Source organism: Lynx canadensis, chromosome D1 (genome assembly GCF_007474595.2).
Source record: "Lynx canadensis isolate LIC74 chromosome D1, mLynCan4.pri.v2, whole genome shotgun sequence".
NCBI classification, from domain to species: Eukaryota; Metazoa; Chordata; class Mammalia; order Carnivora; family Felidae; genus Lynx; species Lynx canadensis.
The window spans coordinates 21,528,254-21,551,731 of NC_044312.2; the positions used below are offsets into that span (position 1 = coordinate 21,528,254).

Here is a 23,478-nt window from a genome sequence, read left to right on the forward strand (position 1 = left end):
GGATTTAGGGCTATGCAAAATGGGGGAGAAGGGAAAGTGTCCGTCTTACACACAAATTGTTTTGCTCTCTACAGTTAAGAGTCCCAAATTATTCTAGTTTCAATAAACACAAAACTTTAAAAAAAACTTTTTTTTTTTACTTTCTTTAATTGAACTTTGCTGCCTTCCCCGAAAGGTAGAACTCAATGATAAAAAATGCATTCTGACCAATAAATCAGAACTAGTATAGGTAGGAACCTGATATCATTATTTTTTAAAGCTCCCAAAGTGATTATTGTGTGTAGCCAGAACTAAGTACCCTAAGACCTCAAGTTCAATGACAAATTAGGACAAATTCCAGCTGCTTAACAAAAATCTACACTTATACAGCAACTAAATATTTGGAAAATATTTCCACATGTATTCTATTATTTTTTAAACTACAGGAATTGATAAAATAACTCCATTTATTTCTCAAATGTGGAGATTGAATTTCATCACTCAGTAATTGGTAGAGCTTTACCATCTCATATTACCTGGATTTGAGATAAATTAGCAACATGTTTTCATTTTATGGGTAATATTTTGTGATCTCATCAATGACAAGCGAAATTCTCTTTCTGGGGCAAAACTCACCTCAAAACCCATAAATAAAACATACTTGTAATTATTACCATGGTACTTGAGGAACATAAAAGTGGTAAAATCTCTAGGGGTAACCCCTTTTTTGTCATTTTCGTGTCCTCTAAACCATGGCAAAATTGTTTGAATCCTAGAAAACAATGAGTAAGGAGACAACCCAGAAAGCGTTAAGACCATTACTCAGGATGGATGCTGGTGACTAGCCTCATCAGAAAAACTCATGTATAGCCTTTCATGGGCTCTTCTCTCCCATCCCCACAGGGCTCCCAATCACAGGGGAATGGCTGCCGAAAATCACTCTACAGTGACCGAGTTTATTCTCAGGGGATTGACAAATCGGCCAGAGCTCCAGCTCCCCCTCTTCCTCCTCTTCCTTGGGATCTACTTGGTCACCATCATAGGGAACCTGGGCATGTTCACACTGATTTGTCTGAATGCTCAGCTTCACACCCCCATGTACTACTTCCTCAGCAATCTGTCCCTTGTGGATCTCTGCTACTCCTCTGTCATTACCCCGAAAATGCTGGTGAACTTTGTGTCAGAGAAGAACGTCATCTCCTATGCGAGGTGCATGTCACAGCTCTACTTCTTCCTTGTGTTTGTCATTGGTGAGTGTTACATGTTGACAGTGATGGCCTATGACCGCTATGTCGCCATCTGCAGCCCGTTGCTCTACCATGTCATCATGTCTCCTCAAGTGTGTTCCCTGCTGGTGTCTGTGGTCTATGCCATGGGATTTATTGGTGCAACAATAGAGACTGGCCTGATGTTAAAACTGTCCTACTGTGAGCTCCTCATCAGCCATTACTTCTGTGACATCCTCCCTCTCATAAAGCTCTCCTGCTCTAGCACCTATCATATTGAGATGACAGTGTTCTTTTTGGCTGGATTCAACATCATAGTCACCAGCTTAACAGTCCTTGTTTCCTACGTCTTCATCCTCTCCAGCATCCTCCACATCAGCACCACACAGGGAAGGTCCAAAGCCTTCAGCACCTGCAGCTCCCACCTTGCAGCTGTGGGAATGTTCTATGGATCTACAGCATTCATGTACTTAAAACCCTCCACGGCCAGTTCTGTGGCCAAGGAGAATGTGGCCTCCGTGTTCTACACCACGGTGATCCCCATGCTGAACCCCCTGATCTACAGCTTGAGGAATAAGGAGGTAAAGACTACCATGCAGAAAACACTGAGGAGAATACTCTTCAGATGCAAATGTCATCATTCTTCCTCGGGTTGAAAATTGGGAGAAATGTAGGGGAGAAACCCTCCAAAAATGTAAACATATGTGAATGGAGAACCACCACTTCTCAACATGATTCATTGGATTTATTCACTGATTTTTTTTCCTCCTTCCTTTCTCCCTCTCACATCTCTCATGTCCTACTCTGTTTGAATATGATTTCAAGTTCATATTTTCTTCCATTTGGGATCATTTAAAAAAATTTTGTTTATCCTTCACCCTCTGGTAAACCTGTTCTTTATCTTGATTACAATATAACATAAATTTAAAACTTTCAGCAATGAATTTAAGAGAGAGCTGTTCATTGATTTATCACCTTCTATAGAAAAAAATATTACCCAAACTAATAGTAATTTGCACTTGGAAGTGCATAAGACAAATGGAGATGAATTTGAAAGTCATCAAGAAATAGCAAATAACCTCTTTTTGACCAGATTGTTCCCTCTATTCTCTCTCTCATTATGTGGGTTACCACTTACTTATTCCTGCCAGGATTGCTTACGTGGCCCCTTCACTCAGTTACCGCCATCATCATATTGTCATCACATCTAACATTTATGGAATGCTAGCCAATCTACTGTGTTTTACTTAATTATCTCATGTTCTCAGATGAAGAAACTGATGTAAAGACATTAAGTAACTCTCTCCAGATCACAGACCTGATACAATTAACACTGAGATTCAAACCCACAACTCATTATCCCCTCTCTCTTGGCTGACAGTCTCCCTACACAATGTTTTGATATTAGCATAATTAAAACCTTTCCATTTCAAAATTCTGGAAAATAACTTCCCCTCCTTCAAGTATCATCACATAGCTCCCAAGTAGCCAAGGAATATTATACATTCCTGTAGTCCTTTCTCCTCCAGAAATACCTGACATTTCACATCACCTGCCAATTTCACTCAGTAAATCCTGTTGCCATGGAGCAAAATGTCTTCCCCCATTTTTTAAATAAATTGTTGAGAGAGAGACAGAGCACAAGCGGGGGAGGGGCAGGGAGAGAAAGAGACATAGAATCCAAAGCAGGCTCCAGGCTCCAAGCTGTCAGCACAGAGCCCTACGTGGGGCTTGAACCCATGAATGGTAAGATCATGACCTGAGCCAAAGCTGGACGTTGAATCTACTGAGCCACCAAGGCGCCCCATTTTCCCCCACTTCATTGAAGTTATCAGTGATTCATGTTAAAGAATTAGTAACATTAAGCAATTAGTTTGACATGGCAAAAGATTTATGGACATTCTGTTTTTAAATTCTTTTTATTGAAGTATAAATAACGTTCAATGTTAAATTTCAGGTGCACAACATACTGATTCAACAATTCTATACATTACTCAGTGATCACCATGATTGTCTTTATAATTATTTTAGGCAAAAATTATACCAGTCTTTTGTCATTTTTAATTATTTTTGTGCAAGACCTCATCTATCCTTCAGACATAGAAAATTGTAAAATTCTAAGTTTCTCAAACAGAAAGGGTTTTAATACAAGAAAGTAAATGCTCACAGGTTTTTTTCCCTATTTTTAATAGACTTTATTTTTTAGAGCAGTTTTAGGTGCACAGCAGAGCTGAGCAGATGGTACAGAAATTTTCCATATACTGTCTGCTCCACACACATACATAGCCTCCTTCCTTAACAACATCCCCTATGAAAGTGATACATTTTTTACAACTGATGAACCTACACTGACACATCATTACCACCCAAAGTCCCTAGTTTACATTATGGTTCACTCTAGGTGTTGTCATTTTATGAGTTTGGACAAATGTATAATGACATGTATCCATTATATGTATGACCATTACAGTCTTATACAGAGCAGATTCTCTGCCCTAAAACCCTCTGTGTTCCACTTGTCCATCCCTCCTTCTCCTAGAAGCCCTGAAACCATTAATCTGCTGTCTCCATAGTTTTGTCTCTTCCAGATTGTCATAGGGTTGGCTTCTTTCAACTATTAATATGCATTTAAAGTTCTTTCATGCCTTTTTTTTTTTTAAGTAGGCTTCATGCCCAGTGCAGAGCCCAATGCGGGGTCTGAACCCATGACTCTGAGATAAGAGCTGAGCTGAGTCAAGAGTTGGATGCTTAACTGACTGAGCCACCCAGGTGCCCTTCTTCCATGTCTTTTCATGATTTGATAGCTCATTTCTTTTAGCACAGAATAATAATCCACTGTGCGGATGTACCATAGCTTATTCATCCACTCACAAACTGAAGGACATTTTAGTTGCTTCCATGTGTTGGCAGTTATGAACATAACTCCTTTGGGGAAGTACCAAGGAGCACAGTTGCTGGATTGTATGATAAGAATATGTTTACTTTTGTAAGAAACCACCACACTGTGGCTGAACCATTTTCCATTCTTACCAACAATGAATTAAGATTTCCTATTCTTCACCATCACATGCTGTTTGTTGTCACTGTTTATTATTTTGGTTATAGGTGTGTAGTGGTATTTCATTGTTGTTTTAGTTGCATTTCCCTGATGACATATGATGTATGATATATATTTTATATGCTTATTTGCCATTCGTATATCTTCTTTGGTGAAGTGTCTGGTAAGGTCTTTGGTCCATTTTCTAATCAGATGATTTCTTTCCTTTTTTTGTTGTTTTTTGTTTTTTGTTTTTCCTTTTTTTTCTTTTTTTTTTCCTTTTTTAATAAAAACCATATTTGACATGTAACTTTGAGTAAACTTAAGGTGTATAACATGTTATTTTGATACATCGATGTATTATAATATGTAGTATGATTGCCACTGTAGGGATAATTAGCACCACCATCATGTTACATAATTATCATTTCTGTTTAGCTTCTGAAATCATTGAGTTCTAGTCTCTTGGCGTTCTGATGGTTGTAATACGATATGGGTGTCAGTATCCACTAGACCTAGTGCACAGGTCTCTAGGGCTTATTTACTTCACATCGCAAGTTTGTACCCTTAACATCTGTCCTATCATCCCACTCCCATCCCTCAGTAATCACAGTTTACTATCTGTAGTTTGGAGTCTTTTTTAGATTCCATCTATAAATTATATCATATGGTGTTTATCTTTCTAATTTACCTTACTATGGATAATGCCCTCAAGGTCCATCCAAAGTGTGTATATTTTGGATAACAGTCCTTTATGAGATACATCTTTTGCAAATATTTTCTTATAGACTGGGGCTTGTCTTTTCACTCTCTTGACAGTGTCTTTCTACAGGTAGAAAATTTAAATTTACTTAAATTAAATTTACTTATTTAAACTTAATGAATTCCAGCTTTATCAGTTCTTTCTTTCATACATTGTTCTTTTGGTATTATACCTAAAAAGTTATTCCCACATCATATATATTTACATTTGGGTTTCTGATCCATTTTGAGTTATTTTTGCATGCAATGTAAGTTCTACTTCATTTTTTGGTAGGTTGATGTCCAGCATCACTTTTTGATAAGACTATCTTTGCTCAGGGATTTGCATGTGTGTGTGTGTGTGTGTGTGTGTGTGTGTGTGTGTGTGGTGTTTTTTTTTTTTTTTACCACCTTATCAAAGATCAGTTGACTACAATTATGTGGGTTTATTTCTGGGATCTCTATTGTGTTCCCTTGATTTGTCTATTTTTCTGCCAGGATCATACTGTATTAATTACTATAGCTTTATACTAAGTCACAACATGAAGTAGTATCAGTTCTCCAACTTTCAAGTCAGGCCTACTTCCTCTGTTCTGAGTAGGTCTTTTGCCTCTCCATATAAATTTTAGAATTAGTTTATCAGTAACATAATATTGTTTGCACAAAATAACCTGCTGCATTTTGATTGGGATTGCATTGAATCTGTAGATCAAGTCCAGAAAAACTGAAATCTTGACAATATTGAGTCTTCTTGTCCATGAACATGGATTATCTCTCCATTTATTTAGTTCTGCTTTGATTAATTTAATCAGAGTTTTGTATATTCCTCGTATAGATCTCATTTTTTAGAAGTGCAAAAGTAAATATCATTGTGTTTTTCATCTCAAATTCTACTTGGTCTTTGCTCATATAGAGGAAAGCAATTACCTTTTACATGTTAACCTTATCCTTCCACCTTGCCATAATTACTTAGTTCCAGGAGTTTTTTGGTTGATTCTTTCAGATTTTCTGCGTAGGCAATTATGTCATCTATGATTAAAGACAGTTTTGTTTCTTTCTTCTCAAACTGCATAACTTTTTTTCTGTTTTACTGCATGAGCTAGGACTACCATTACTACCCTGAAAAGCACTCATAACGGGGACATCCTTGCCTTGTTTCTTATGTTAGTAGGAGAGATTTGACTTTCTTACCATCAACTATGATATTACCTGTGGGCTTTGTGTACATGTTCTTTTTCAAGTACAGGAAGTTCTTGTTCTAGAGGAATAGAGGATAAATCTACTCTCAGTTTACTGAGCGGTTTTTTTATTTTTTATTTTTTTGGGAATGGGTGTTGGATTTTGTCAAGTGCTTTTTCTGCACCTGTTGATAGGATGATGTGATTCTTATTCTTCAGTCTGCTTATGGATGAAATACTTTAACTGACTTTTGAACGTTGACATCCTCGCATAACTGGGATAAATCCCACCTAGTCATAGTGTATAATTCTTTATATATATTGTTGGATTCTATGGTTAATATTTCATTGAAACTTTTTTGTATCTATGTTCATGAGAGATATTGGTCTGTAGTACTGTTTTGTTTTGTTTTCTTGCACAGTCTTTGTCTGGTTTTAGTATTGGAGTAATGATGGCCTCACAGAATGCCGCTATCTTATAAAATAAACTGTAGAGATTTGGTATAATTTTTCCTTAAATATTTCATTGAATTCATAGGTTGTCCAGAGTGGGCTGGAGTTGGGTATTTCCTTTTCTCCACAGGAGGCTGGTGCCAGCTAGCACTTTGCCCCATGAGGACTGCCAAGAAAAGCCTAATAATTGCCTATGGTCAGGCTTGAAAGATCACACATAGACTTTGGCCTGGAGCAAGTTTCCTCAGCTTCCAGGACCTGGGTCCATCCTTCCAACAGCAGACCACACTGTTGGTATGTTCACTTCCAGGGATGATCAGGCAGGAGCTGTATTCAAGGAATGTGGATGACCATTGGGCATGTGAACTATAGGTGTTTATACCTGCGCATGTGTAGGTGCCTCACATTGTAAAGTAAGTGAGAATGAGAGAGAGAGGGGCTAAGCTGTGGTCCATGGGCAGGCACCTGGGAAACCAGGGTGGCCCTCCCTGTGCTACCACCTTTTGGCATGGAACCTTAAAGATTCTCAGGATTCTAAACTTGAATCTGGCCTTCCAGTGTTATGAAAGGTAAGTTTGTCAAGGTAAGAGGTAGAAACGTGTTTTATTTAACACTTTATTAGGGCTATTCTTTGTTTACTTTTTATTGTGGCGAAAAGCATGTAACAAAAAATTTGCCATCTTAACTGTTTTTAAGTGTTTAACTATTTCAGGAGTGTTAAGTATATTTGCATTGTGAAACAGATTTCTGGACTTTTTCAACTTGCAGATCTGAAACTCTATACCCATTAAATAACAATTCCACTTATCTTCTTCCTTGCAACCTCTGGTAACTATGATTTTACTTTATGTTTCTATGAATTTGACTACTTTAGATTTTTATTTAAGTGGAATCATACATTATTTGTCTTTTTGCAACAGACTTCTTTCACTTAGCATAATATCCTCAAGGTTCATCCATTTTGTAGCATGTGATAGTATTTCTTTGCTTTTTAGGGAGGAATAGTATTCCTATGTATGTACGTACCACATTTTGTTTCCTCATGCATTGTCAATGGACATTTGGCTTGTGTCCATCTCTTGGCTATAGTAAATTAGTGCTGCAAATATCTCTTTAAGATCCTACTTTCAACTCTTTTAGAATAGAAATCCCAGGGGCGCCTGGGTGGCGCAGTTGGTTAAGCGTCCGACTTCAGCCAGGTCACGATCTCGCGGTCCGTGAGTTCGAGCCCCGCGTCGGGCTCTGGGCTGATGGCTCAGAGCCTGGAGCCTGTTTCCGATTCTGTGTCTCCCTCTCTCTCTGCCCCTCCCCCGTTCATGCTCTGTCTCTCTCTGTCCCAAGAAAAATAAATAAACATTGAAAAAAAAATTAAAAAAAAAAAAAAAAAAGAAATCCCAAATGGGATTGCTAGCTCATATGGTAGCTCTATTTTTAATTTTTTGAAGAACCTCCATACTATTTTCCGTAGCAGTCTCACCATTTTACTAACTCACCAATAACGCACAAAGGTTGCCATTTTCAATATCCTTACCAACACTTGTTTTCTGTTTTCTTTCATAGTTGCCATCCTAAAGGGTATGAGGTGATAGTTCATCATGGTTTTGACTTGCATTTCTGATAATTAGTGATATTGAGCATCTTTTCATTTGCTTGCAGGCCACTTATATATCATCTTTGGAGAAATATCTATTCAGGTCTTTCTTAGTCCATTTGAGCACCTATCACACAATACCATAGATTGGGTGTCTTATAAACAACAGAAATTTATTTCTCACAGTACTGGAGGCTGAAAAACCCAAGATGAAAGCACTAGGAGATTCGGTGTCTGGTGGGAGCCTGCTTCCTTGTTTACAGATAGCCAACATCTCACTATAACCTCATAGTGGAAGGGGCAAAGGAGCTCTCTGGGGTCTCTGGGGTTTCTAAGAGCAGTAATCCCATTTATGAGAGTTTCTTCATGACCTAATCACTCCCCCAAAGCTCCACCTGCAAATATGATCACACTGGATTAGGTTTTAACACATGAATTTGGGGGACACACAAACATTCAGTCCACAGCAAAGTCTTTTGCCCATTTTTTAATCAGGTTATTTGTTTTCATTGTTGTTGAGTTGTAGGCGTTCTGCATATATTCTGAGACACTAGCTGCTTATCAGGTATCTAATTTGCAAATATTTTCTCCCATTCTGTAGTTTGTTTTTTGACTCTATTGATTGTGTCCTTTCATTCACAACAATTTGCAAGTTTCACGTAGTCCCATTTGTCTATTTTTTGCTTTCATGGCCTCTTTACTCCCACATCCAGAGATATTGATTGTGTCACCTAGGTGAAATGCATAACAATGCCTGTGTCATAAATGGATGCTGGATAATGGGCATTTCTATTCCCTATCCACCTCCCTTTGTTTCTCTCAAGAAACCCAAGCCACACAAACATAAATAAACATAAATTGATGATAGATGAGGATGATGATATATAGATAGATAGATAATCAGTATAGATTTTTTTATATTCAAGATAGATATTTTAGATTGTAACTTAGAAATTACACAACCCATATTAAAGAGAACATGGGTCATGTGGAAATTGAAGTTTTTTTATTCTCTTCCCTGCCTGTCCTGTTTGTTACTACACTTCCTAAGGATGATTCTTAATCTACCCACTGCCTCTTTTTTCAACCACAAATGGGGAGAAGTTTTGCTTCTCTGTCCCTTTCTGGAAGATGACAGTGGAAAATCAGAAGCTCTCCTTCAAGACCCACTTCCTTCCTGCAACATCATTCCTCTGGACCATCTCTGTTTCAGAAATTCAGGCAGAAAACATTCTAAAAATCTCAGCTGTCCTAGAAAGGAGGCCATACACACTCACTGATGCCAAAATCCAAGGGCAGCAGAGACAGCCCACTGTTAGTCTGCCTGAGAGTCCAGGGGAACCTTTGAGAGGAAGGAGTTTTTCCCTTAATGTTTAGTTGTTAAATTTGAGAGAGAGCACAAACACGAGTGCAGGAAGGGGGACAGAGAGAGAGAGAGAGAGAGAGAGAGAGAGAGAATCCCAAGCAGGATCCATGTTATCAGCGAGAGCACAAGTGGGGTGCATTCCCATCAACATGAGATCATGACCTGAGCTGAAATCAAGAATCAGATGCTTAACTGACTGAACCACCCAAATGCCCCAGTAAGGAGCTTTTAGACCAGGAAACAGAGCTGGAACATTTACCTGACCTAGGGCAAACAGCAAAGTGCTAGCTCCTGTCATGCTCTGTACAATTATGGCCCAGGAGTTTCCAACCATGAAAGCAGATTCGTGAGAGAAGGACAGATGAAAAACTCAGGAAAGTAGGTAAAGAGATAAAGAAATGGCTTCTAGAGACTTCAAGATAAATGCTCCTCAAGCTTTTCCTACTCCTCTGTTCTAATTCATGACTACCTGAACACTATATTCCTGTCTCAGCACCTGTTTCTCCAAATCCCATGCCCAGAAGGCTGTTTCCTATAGGAACTCCTTGCCCACTGTAATTACCATGAGTATGGCTACAAATATGGCACCTCTTTGGCTTCTCCATTAGAGCTGACATAGGCTACTTCACTGAACAAACTGAGAGGGCAACTGCCACATAACAGCCTGTTTCCCAATGATTTTTTCTCTTTGTTTTTTTTTTTTTTTGTATATACAATCATCCCTCAAGTAGCAAGTGATCTTTAGTTGTCCTCATGTATTTAAGAAACAGTAACAAGTGGACTGAACAATCATTGGACCAGACTTGTCAACTAGTGGACTTCACTTTAGAGAAAGGGCAAACTGTGTGGGCCACTTTATTTGGTGCCAGCCATTCAACAGGATTCGTAGTTCATTATTCTTAGGTTCATTTCACGAGACAAGAGCCCAACAGTCCCCTAATCTCAGGGGGTCAAGTTCGACGTCCATAATAAGGCTGGCTGGAAACATTCTTAGACTCCAGCAATAGAAACAGTCTGTAGATCCCACCATTGAGTACATAGTCCTAAACATCATTCTCCTTTTTTCAGTACAGAGCCATGCCCACCCTATTCTAAAGGTCTTGTTGACCCTACTCCAGATTTCTCTGGTTCAAACTCTCTAAAGTCAACCCCTTTTCTTCTGATGGGTTGATTAGGGAAGAAGAATTGTGAAACCTCAATATCTAAAGAGAATGGTGAAAGGAATCAGTTAAGCTTTGAAGAAATTTTTCTACATTTATTATAAATTGAAACCTACTTAATATCTTAATATCTAATTGAGCCTCAGTTATCTCAGTTGTTAATAATATTCCTTACTTTGGCCTTGAGGGATTGAGAAATTCATGAAATGGGTTTTCTGTACTTAATATGGGTAAAATCAAAAATCAGTATCATGGCACATGAGATAATTTTCTTATATAATTGAGGGAAAAATGAAAAGAAGAAATAACAATAATCTTGTAGCCTAGCTCTATGTTTCAAGATTGCAATGTATTATGCAAATTATATTTGTAAAGGCATATGAAGCAGGTATTGTTTGCATTGTACAAATTAATACACAGAAGTTTACAAAGATGAACATACTTTGACCAAACCTGCATGGTTAGTAGCAGGTAGAAAAGTGATGCACACACATATTTAAACTGACTCAAAAAATCATGTTCTCTTTAATGTTAAATTATAACAATGACTAGAAATTTGTGGTCACAAATCTAGATGAGCTCCAGGTTAAAATGAAAATTGACTGTCAGAGAAATACAAATCTTGCAGCAGCAGCATGCAGTGAAAACCATATAGGCTTTGTAATCAGGCTGACTTTCATCCAAACTCTGATGTTTTCATTTACTGCAAAAACAAGGAGATGCTCCACTGGGTTCTTCTGAGAGTGAAAGACTTGCCAGTGCGAATCACCGCAGGGATAAATGGATCCTGAAAAACAGCCTGTAAGAGGAGGGATATACATGGGGAAAAGGAGAGGATCTGGCTTTTCTTTCTCAATCTAACCTTTGAGAGGTAGACAAGCCCAAATGTGATCTTGGACAGTGAGGGTAAAGGATGGCGTTTTAAATGGAGGTTTTATTAATATTTATTAATATTTATTAATAGTTAGGTTAGCCAACAGGTCAGGGAATGACTGACTTTGAAAAGATAACTTGTGAGAAAATATTTGTAAAAGATAAATCTGATAAAGGACTATTATCCAAACACAAACTCTTAAAGCTACACAATAAGAAAAAGAACTACCTTATTTAAAAATGGGCCAAAGACCTGAACAGACACCTCACCAAAGAAGATATAGAGATGGCAAATAAGCATATGAAAAGATGCCCCACATCATATGTCATCAGGGAAACGCAAGTTAAAACACTGAGATACTACTACATACCTATTAGAGTGACCTAAATCAAGAACACTGACAATAGCACACGGTGGGTTAGATGTAGAATAAAAGGAACTCTTATTCATTGCTAGTGGGAATGGAAAATGGTGTAGACACTTTGGAAGAAGTTTAGCAGTTTCTCACAAAACTAAACATATGTTTACCATACAATCCAGCGATTGTGCTCCTTGGTGCTTAACAAAAGGAGCTGAAAAACCTACAGATGGATGTTCATTGCAGCTGTATTCATAATTGCCAAAACTTAGAGGCAACCAAGATGTCCTTCAGTTTGAATGGATGAATACGCTGTGGTACATCCAGACAGTGTAGTATGATTCAGTGCTAAAAAGTAATGAGCTATCAAATCATGAAAAGACATGGAAGATGGGGCACCTGGGTGGCTCAGTCAGTTAAGCGTCTGACTAGCTCAGGTCATGATCTCACCGTTCGTGAGTTCAAGCCCTGAATTGGGCTCTCTACTGCCAGCGTGGATCCTCTCACTATCTTCCCCTCACCTGCTCATTCTCTGTCTCTCTGTCTCTCTCTCTCCTCTCAAAATTAAATAAACTTAAGGGGCTCCTGGGTGGCTCAGTCGGTTAAGCATCAGACTTCAGCTCAGGTCATGATCTCATGGCTCATTAGTTCAAGCCGCATTTGGACTCTGTGCACACAACCCAGAGCCTAGAGCCTGCTTCAGATTCTGTGTGTGTCTCTCTCTCTCTGCCCTCCCCTGATTGCTCTCTCTCTCTCTCTCTCTCAAAAATAGGTAAACATTTAAAAATTTTTTTCAAATAAATAAACTTTAAAAAAAGACTTGGAAGAAACTTAAATGCATAATACTAAGTAAAAGAAGCCAACTCTATGACAACCTGGAAAAGGCAAAACTATACATACAGTAGAGAGATTAATGGTTGTCAGAGCCTCTGGTGGAGAGAGGGATTGACAAGTGAAACACGGGATTTTTAGGGCAGAGAAACTATTCTGTGTGACACTATAATGGTTATACATATAACAGATACATGTCATTATACATTTGTCCAAACCCATCAAATGACAACTCTCTTGTAACCTATGGACTTCGGGTGATGATGATGTATAACTGTATGTTCATCAATTATATCAAATGTACAACTCTAATGGAGAATGCTGTTAATGGGAGAGGCTGTACATGTGAGAAGGTAAGAGACATGTGGGAAATCTCTGTACTTCTGCTCAATTTGCTGTGAGCCTAAAACTGCTCTAAAGAAAACTGTCTTTAAAAAAAAAAAGGCAGTGTTTTATATTCATCATTCCCAAGAGAAGGGAGCATGCCACATACCATTGGGGCCACACAGGAAAGCACCAGGATTGGTCATGAAGCAGAAAAACTAGGGGAAATTAGACAAAAGATTTTCTATTTTCTACAAGAAGGAATGGGCAAGGCAGAGAAAGCAGGTTTAGGGTTGGCTAGTTTAAATAATTTCAGCTGATTCTGGGGCATAGGAGCTCTGGGATGGATACAGTAGATGGGTAGTATCCCAGAGTTTTGTAGCTTGATAAAGGCAGTTACAGAAGTATGGGTCCTGAATTGGGCCACACTTATGAGCTGAGGGAGTTAATCACCACCCAACGTACCTTCATGAAATATTAAAAGTTTTTCAAGCTTATGAAAGGACACAAATTGATAACATGAAAATATACGAGGTATTTGTAAAGGTAAGCTGTAATCAAATTCAGAGTACTATAATCTGGTGGTATCTTAACCACTTAATTAAAGTATAAAGTACAAAAGGATTAAAATAGCTATACCTACAATAATTTGTTAATGGATACACAATATATAAAAAGGTAAATTATGACATCAGAATATAAAAGGAGAAGAATAAAATGGTAGAGTTTCTGTATGCAATTAACGTTATATTGCTATCAGTGTAAAATAGACTGCTATCTCTATAAGTTGTTTTATGTACCAACTTCAGTAAGTTTTTAACCGCCTAAGCTCTTAAAAAAAAAGTAATATTAAAGACAAGAAAGTATCAGAGAAAATGTTCAGAGACAACCATAAAACAATGAATAATATGGCAACAAATTCATATCTATCAATAATTACTTTGAATGTAAATGGACTAAATGCTCCAATCAAAGAATGTAAGGTAAGAGAAGGATTAAAAAAAGAAAAAAAAAAACAATACTCATCTATATGCTGTCTACAAAAGACCCATTTTAAACCTAAAGACACCTGCAGATTGAAAGTCAGAGGATGGAGAAACATTTATCATGCAAATGGATGTCAAAAGAAAGCTAGAGTAGCAATATATTGGGCAAAACAGACTTGAAAACAAAGACTGTAGCAAGAAACAAAGAAGGACACTACATAATAATAATAATAATACAGGGAACAATCTAACAAAATACATAACAATTGTAAATATTCATGTACCCAACACAAGAGTACCTAAATACATAAAATGGTTAGTAACAATCATAAAGGAACTAACTGATAATAATACAACAACAATAGGGGACTTTAACACCATACTTGCATCAGTGGACAGATCAACTAAACAGACATCAAACAAGGAAGCAATGCCTTTGCATGACACACTGGACCAGATGGATTTAACACATATATTCAAAACATTCCATCCTAAAACAGCAGAATACACATTCTGTTCAAGTGAACATGGGACATTCTCCAGAGTAGATCACATATTAGTCCACAAAACAAGCTTCAACAATTCAAGAAGATTGAAATTGTATCATGCACCTTTTCTGACCACAACACTATGAAACTAGAAGTTCGCCAGAAGAAGAAACCCAGAAAGACCACAAATACATGAAGGTTAAATAACATGCTACTAAACAATGAATGGTTCAACCAGGACATCTAAGAAGAAATTAAAAAGTACATAGAAACAAGTAAAAATGAGAACACGATGGTTCAAAACTTCTGGGAAGCAAGAAAAAGCTCAAATAAACAACCTAACCTTGCACCTAAAGGAGCTAAAAAAAAAAAAAAAAAAAAAAAAAAAGGAAACAAAACCTAAAACCAGCAGAAAGAAGGAAATAATAAAGAATAGAGCAGAGGGGCGCCTGGGTGGCGCAGTCGGTTAAGCGTCCGACTTCAGCCAGGTCACGATCTCGCGGTCCGTGAGTTCGAGCCCGCGTCGGGCTCTGGGCTGATGGCTCGGAGCCTGGAGCCTGTTTCCGATTCTGTGTCTCCCTCTCTCTCTGCCCCTCCCCCGTTCATGCTCTGTCTCTCTCTGTCCCAAAAATAAAATAAAACGTTGAAAAAAAAAAAAAAAAAAAAAAAAAAAAAAAAAAAAAAAAAAAGAATAGAGCAGAAATAAATGACATAGATACTAAAAAATATAATAGAACAGATCAATGAAACCAGGAGCTGTTTCTTTGAAAAGATCAACAAAATTGGTAAACCATTGATAAACCTCTAGCCAGGCTTATCAAGAAAAAAAGAGAAAGGATTCAAGTAAATAAAACCACAAACTAGAGGGGAGAGGTAACACGAGAAATGCAAACCATCATAAGAGAATGTAATGAAAAACTGCATGCTAACAGATTGGACAAGCTAGAAAACATGGATAAATTCCTAGAAACGTATCTGCCAAAGCTCAAACAATAGGAAATAGAAAATTTGAACTGACCCATAACCAGCAAAGAAATTGAATCAATAATCAAAAACCTCCCAAAAAACAAGTCCAGGACCAGATGGCTTCACAGGAGAATTCTACCAAACATTTAAAGAAGAGTTAAGGCGGCGTAGGAGGACGCGGGGCTCACCACGTCCTGCTGATCGCTTAGATTTCACCCACATCTGCCTAAATAACCCAGAAAACTGCCAGAAGACTAGCAGAATAGACTCTCTGGAACCAAGCGTAAACAAGAGGCCCACGGAAGAGGGTAGGAAGGGGGGAGAGGCAGTGCACGCTACACGGACTGGTGGGAGGGAGCCAGGGCAGTGGAGGGACAGTCCGCCTAGCAAGGCAGAGCCCCTGACTCTGGCTTGCAAAAGCGGAGGGGCTGGACTGCGTGAGTTCTGACAGCCAGTGGGACTTAACCTCTGGAATGTTATAAGTCAACAGCTCTCCTCTCCGAGAGTGGGGAGGGGAAGAGGACACTGGGAGGGAGAGTTGTTGACTCCAGAAAACAGAGCTCAGCTCAGTGGGGAACAAAGCCACTGGCAAGCACCATTTCCTCTCCCATCCCCCAGCCAAAATTCCAAAGGGAACCAGTTCCCGTCAGCGAACTTGCTTGCACTGTGCAAACACCCAATGCTGTGCTTCTGTGGATCTATCCCTCCAATGGGTCTGCCTCCCTCCCGGTGCTGCAGAGCCCCTCCCGCAGGGGACAACCTATGGCAAAGTGAGCTAAGCCCACCCCTCCTGCCCTGTGCACCTTGCAGATCCACCCCGGCTAATATGCCAGATCCCATCAAAGCAGCACCACAAGCCTGGCAGTGTGCAAGAAGCCCAGACAGGGGCAACACCACTCCACAGTGAGTTCTGCCCCTGGGAGAGGGGAAGATAAGGTACACACCAGTCTGACTGTGGCTCTAGCGGTGGGCTAGGGGCAGACATAGGGTCTGACTGCGGCCCTGCCCACCAACACAAGTTACTCAGGACAGTACAGGGGAAGTGCCCTGCAGTTGGGAGCTACCACAGGGACTACCCAAAATGATGAAACGGAAGAACTCTCCTCAAGGGAAACTCCAGGAAATAGCGACAGCTAACAAATTAATCAAAAATGATTTAAACAATATAACTGAACAAGAATTTAGAATAATAGTCATAAAATTAATCACTGAGCTTGAAAAAAGTATAGAGGACAGCAGAGAATCTATTGCTACACAGATCAAGGGACTAAGAAATAGTCATGAGGACCTTAAAAAAATGTTATAAATGAGGTGCAAAATAAAATGGAGGCGACCACAGCTCGGATTGAACAGGCAGGAGAGAATAGGTGAATTAGAAGATAAAATTATGGAAAAAGAGGAAGCTGAGAAAAAGGGAGATAAAAAAAAATCCAGGAGTATGAGGAGAGGATTAGAAAACTAAGTGATGCAATCAAACGGAACAATATCCGTATAATAGGAATTCCAGAAGAGGAAAAGAGAGAGAAAGGCGCTGAAGGTGTACTTGAACAAATCATAGCTGAGAACTTCCCTGATCTGGGGGAGGAAAAAGGCATTGAAATCCAAGAGGCACAGAGAACTCCCTTCAGATGTAACTTGAATCAATCTTCTGCACGACATATCATAGTGAAACTGGCAAAATACAAGGATAAAGAGAAAATTCTGAAAGCAGCTAGGGATAAACACTCTCTAATATATAAAGGAAGACCAATAAGACTTGTGATGGATCTATCTACTGAAATTTGGCAGGCCAGAAAGGAATGGCAGGAAATCTTCAATGTGATGAACACAAAAAATATGCAGCCGAGAATCCTTTATCCTGCAAGACTGTCAGTCAGAATAGAAAGAGAGATAAAGGTCTTCCCAAACAAACAAAAACTGAAGGAATTCATCACCACTAAACCAGCCCTACAAGAGATCCTAAGGGAGACTCTGTAAGTGAAATGTTGCAAGAACCACAAAATACCAGAGACATCACTACAAGCATGAAACCTACAGACATCACAATGACTCTAACCCCATATCTTTCTATAATAACACTGAATGTAAATGGACTAAATGCTCCAAACAAAAGACATAGGGTATCAGAATGGGTAAAAAAAAAAAAAAAAAGACCCATCTATTTGCAGTCTACAAGAGATTCATTTTAGACCTGAGGACACCTTCAGATTGAAAGTGAGGGGATGGAGAACTAGCTATCATGATACTGGAAGTCAAAAGAAAGCTGGAGTTGCCCTACTTGTATCAGACAAACTGGACTTTAAATCAAAGGCTGTAACAAGAGATGAAGAAGGGCATTATATAATAATTACAGGGTCTATCCATCAGGAAGAGCTAACAATTATAAATATCTATGCACTGAATATCGGACCCCAAATATATAAAACAATTAATAACAAACATAAGCAACGTTATTGATAAGAATGTGGTAATTGCAGGGGACTTTAATACTCCACTTCCAACAATGGATAGATCATCTAGACACAGGATCAATAAAGAAACAAGGGCCCTGAATGATACATTGGATCAGATAGACTTGACAGAGATATTTAGAACTCTGCATCGCAAAGCAACAGAATATACTTTCTTCTCGAGTGCACATGGAACATTCTCCAAGATAGATCACATACTGGGTCACAAAACACTATACAAGAATTGTATACAATTTCATAAGTATACAAGAATTGAGATCATACCATGCACACTTTCAGACCACAATGCTATGAAACTTGAAATCAACCACAGGAAAAAGTCTGGAAAATCTCCAAAAACATGGAGGTTAAAAACATCCTACTAAAGAATGAATGGGTCAACCAGCCAATTAGAGAAGAAATTAAAAAATATATGGAAACAAATGAAAATGAAAATACAACACTCCAAATGCTTTGGGATGCAGCAAAGGCAGTCCTGAGAGGAAAATACATTGCAATCCAGGCGTATCTCAAGAAACAAGAAAAATCCCAAATACAAAATCTAACAGCACACCTAAAGGAAATAGAAGCAGAACAGCAAAGACACCCCAAACCCAGCAGAAGAAGAGAAATAATAAAGATCAGAGCAGAAATAAACAATATAGAATCTAAACAAAAAAAAAACTGTAGGGCAGATCAATGAAACCAAGAGTTGGTTTTTTGAAAAAATAAACAAAATTGATAAACCTCTAGCCAGTCTTCTCAAAAAGAAAAGGGGGATGACACAAATAGATAAAATCATGAATAAAATGGAATTATTATCACCTCACTGGAATACAATGGTCTTAACTCCAAAGCGAGATGAATGTGGACAACTCCTAAAGCCCACAGAGGAAAAGTTCTCTTATCTAACCTCCACCTAGCAGACCACCTGGAATGCTGATATCTCACATTCCCGATGGCTGATCCCCGGGGCATGCTGTTTCCTTACCAGGCTGGATGCTGTGAAGTGATGGATGACAACTTCCTTTCTGAGAGTCAGTAGAGTTTAATCAAGCTCATTGTGCTTATTACAGAAACAATGTATTTTATTTCATTTTATATAAATATTCAAAGAGGGTGATGAAAAGAAAGAAAATGGTTGTTTCTAGGAGAATGACCTATATAAAGGTGATTTCACAAAGGAGAGTCACTATAAATTTTGATGTTGAGGACTATAAAACATTAAGGCGAAAAAGTAAAATTCTAGATGGATTCTGCCCTCAAATTATATCAGAGACCTCTTGAAATATATACCTCTCTTGAAATAAACTAAAATTTGGACAATGAAAAAAAATGGAATTATTACAACCAATCCCTCAGAAATACAAGCAATTATCAGGGAATACTACCTAAAATTATATGCCAACAAACTGGACAACCTGGAAGAAATGGACAAATTCCTAAGCACCCACACACTTCCAAAACTCAAACAGGAAGAAATAGAAAACTTGAACAGACCCATAACCAGAAAAGAAATTGAATCAGTTATCAAAAATCTCCCAACAAATAAGAGTCCAGGACCAGATGGCTTCCCTGAGGAATTCTACCAGATATTTAGAGCAGAGATAATACCTATCCTTCTCAAGCTGTTCCAAAAAATAGAAAGGGAAGGAAAACTTCCAGACTCATGCTATGAAGCCAGCATTACTTTGATTCCTAAACCAGACAGAGACACAGCAAAAAACGAGAACTGCAGGCCAATATCCCTGATGAATATGGATGCAAAAATTCTCAATATGATACTAGCAAATCAGATTCAACAGCATATAAAAAGAATTATTCACCATGATCAAGTGGGATTCATTCCTGGGCTGCAGGGCTGGTTCAACATTTGCAAATCAATCAATGTGATACATCACATTAATAAAAGAAAAGAAAGAATCATATGATCCTGTCAATCGATGCAGAAAAAGCATTTGACAAAATTCAGCATCCATTCTTAATAAAAACCCTCAAGAAAGTCAGGATAGAAGAAACATACTTAAACATCATAAAAGCCATTATGAAAAGCCCACAGCTAATATCATCCTCAATGGGGAAAAACTGAGAGCTTTCTCCCTGAGATCAGGAACACGAAAGGGATGTCCATTCTCACCGCTGTTGTTTAACAGCGTGTTGGAAGTGCTAGCATCAGCAATCAGACAACAAAAGGAAATCAAAGGCATCAGAATTGGCAAGGATGAAGTCAAACTTTCACTTTCTGCAGATGACATGATATTATACATGGAAAACCTGAAAGACTCCACCAAAAGTCTGCTAGAACTGATACATGAATTCAGCAAAGTTGCAGGATACAAATCAATGTACAGAAATCAGTTGCATTCTTATACACTAATAATGAAGCAACAGAAAGACAAATAAAGAAACTGATCCCATTCACAATTGCACCAAGAAGTATAAAATACCTAGGAATAAACCTAACCAAAGATGTAAAAGATCTGTGTGCTGAAAACTATAGAAAGCTTATGAAGGAAATTGATGAAGATATAAAGAAATGGAAAAACATTCCATGCTCATGGATTGGAAGAATAAATATTGTTGAAATGTCAATACTACCCAAAGCTATCTACACACTCAATGCAATCCCAATCAAAATTGCACCAGGATTCTTCTCAAAGCTAGAACAAGCAATCCTAAAATTTGTATGGAACCACAAAAGACCCCAAATAGCCAAAGTAATATTGAAGAAGACAACCAAAGCGGGAGGCATCACAATCCCAGACTTTAGCCTCTACTACAAATCTGTAATCATCCAGACAGCATGGTATTGGCACAAAAACAGACACATGGACCAATGGAATGGAATAGAGACTCCAGAATTAGACCCACAAAAGTATGGCCAACTAATCTTTGATAAAGCATGAAAGAATATCCAATGGAAAAAAAGACAGTCTCTTTAACAACTGGTGCTGGGAGAACTGGACAGCAACATGCAGAAGAATGAAACTAGACCACTTTCTTACACCATTCACAAAAATAAACTCAAAATGGATAAAGGATCTGAATATGACACAGGAAACCATCAAAACCCTAGAGGGGAAAGCAAGAAAAACCTCTCTGACCTCAGCCACAGCAGTTTCTTACTTGACACATCTCCAAAGGCAAGGGAATTAAAAGCAAAAATGAACTATTGGGACCTCATGAAGACAAAAAGCTTCTGCACAGCAAAGGAAACAATCAACAAAACTAAAAGGCAACCAATGGAATGGGAAAAGATATTTGGCATATCGGACAAAAGGCTAGTATCCAAAATCTATAAAGAACTCACCAAACTCCACACCCAAAAAACAAGTAATCCAGTGAAGAAATGGGCAGAAAACATGAATAGACACTTCTCTAAAGAAGACATCCAGATGGCCAACAGGCACATGAAGAGTTGCTCAACGTTGCTCCCCCTCAGGTAAATACAAATCAAAACCACACTCAGATACCACCTCACACCAGTCAGAGTGGCTCAAATGAACAAATCAGGAGACTATAGATGCTGGCGAGGATGTGGAGAAACGGGAACCCTCTTGCACTGTTGGTGGGAATGCAAATTGGTGCAGCCGCTCTGGAAAACAGTGTGGAGGTTCCTCAAGAAATTAAAACTAGATCTACTCTATGACCCAGCAATAGCACTGCTAGGAAGTTACCCAAGGGATACAGGAGTACTGATGCATAGGGGCATTTGTACCCCAATGTTTATAGAAGCACTCTCGACAATAGCCAAATTATAGAAAGAGCCTACATGTCCATCAACTGATGAATGGATAAAGAAATTGTGGTTTATATACACAATGGAATACTACGTGGCAATGAGAAAGAATGAAATATGGCCTTTTGTAGCAACGTAGATGGAACTGGAGAGTGTGATGCTAAGTGAAATAAGTCATACAGAGAAAGAGAGATACCATATGTTTTCACTCTTATGTGGATCCTGAGAAACTTAACAGAAGACCATGGGTGAGGGGAAGGAAAAAAAAAAAGTTAGAGAGGGAGAGAGCCAAAGCATAAGAAACTCTTAAAAACTGAGAAGAATCTTAGGGTTGGTGGGGGTATGAGGGTGGGGAGGGTGGGTGATGGGTGTTGAGGAGGGCACCTGTTGGGATGACCACTGGGTGTTTTATGGAAACCAATTTGACAATAAATTTCATATTAAAAAAATAAAATAAAATAAAAAATAATAAAAAAATAAAAAATAAAGAAGAGTTAATACCTATTTTGTTAAACTATTCCAAAAAATAGGAGAGTAAGGGAAACTTCCAAATTCCTGATTCTATGAGGCCAACATACTCTCATACCAACAACAGATAAAGATACCACTAAAAAAGAGAGTTACAGGCCAATATTCCTGATAAACATAGATGCAAAAACTCTCAATAAAATAATAGCAAACCAAATTCAATGATACATTTTAAAAAATTCACCATGATCAAGTGGGATTTATCCCTATGCTGCAAAGGTGGTTTACTATTCACAAATCAATCAGTGTGATACATCACATCAATGAGAGAAAGGGTAAGAACCATAAGATCATTATAGTAGATGCAAAAAAAAAAAAAAAAAAATTTGACAAAGTGCAACATCCATTCCTGACAAAACCTTCAACCGAATGGGTTTATGGTGTATGAACATACCTCAACATAATAAAGGCCATCTGTGTAAAACCCACAGCTAATATCATCTTTAATGGAGGAAAACTGAAATCTTTACTCCTAAAGACAGAAACACAACAGAGATGTCCACTGACACCATTTTTATTCAACTTAGTACTGAAAGTCCTAGCCACAGCAATCAGACAACAAAAAGAAATAAAAGGACTCCAAATTGTTAAGGAAAAAGTAAAACTTCCACTATTTGCAGATTACATAATACAGTATGTAGAAAACACCTAAGCCTCCTCCAAAGAAGACTGCTAGCACTGATAAATTCAGTACAGTCGCATGATACAAAATCAAAGTAATGAAATCTGTTGCATTTCTATACACCAATAACCAAGCAGCAGAAAGAGAAATCAAGGAATTGACCCCATTTATAAGTGCACCAAAAAACACAAGATACCTAGGAATAAGTCTAACCAAAGAGGTAAAAGATCTGTACTCTGAAAACTATAGAACACTTGTGAAAGAAATCCAAGACAACACAAAGAAATGGAAAGACATTCCATACTCATGGATTGAGGAACAAATATTGTTAAAATGTCTATATTACCCACAGCAATCTATACCTTTAATGCAATCTCCATCAAAATTGAAACAGCATTTTTCACAGAACTAAAAGAAACAATCTTAAAATATGTATGGAACCACAAAAGATCCTGAATAGCCAAAGCAATATTGAAAAAGAAAAGTGAACCTGGAGGCATCACAATTCTGGACTTCAAGTTATATTACAAAACTATAGTAAACAAAACAGTATGGTACTGGCACAAAAGTAGACATATATG

General features: G+C 38.2%; 1 protein-coding gene across 1 annotated transcript; it reads left to right on the top strand.

Moving 5' to 3' along the window:
* The first annotated feature begins 901 nt into the window (after positions 1-901).
* On the top strand, positions 902-1,861 carry LOC115525485 (olfactory receptor 151). The gene has a single exon (XM_030332694.1). The coding sequence runs from the start codon at positions 902-904 to the stop codon at positions 1,859-1,861; it is 960 nt and encodes a 319-aa protein (XP_030188554.1).
* Positions 1,862-23,478: the final 21,617 nt, after the last annotated feature.

Excerpts from the sequence above, each read along its gene's own strand:
- LOC115525485 (XM_030332694.1), top strand. The coding sequence starts at position 902 with ATGGCTGCCGAAAATCACTCTACAGTGACCGAGTTTATTCTCAGGGGA.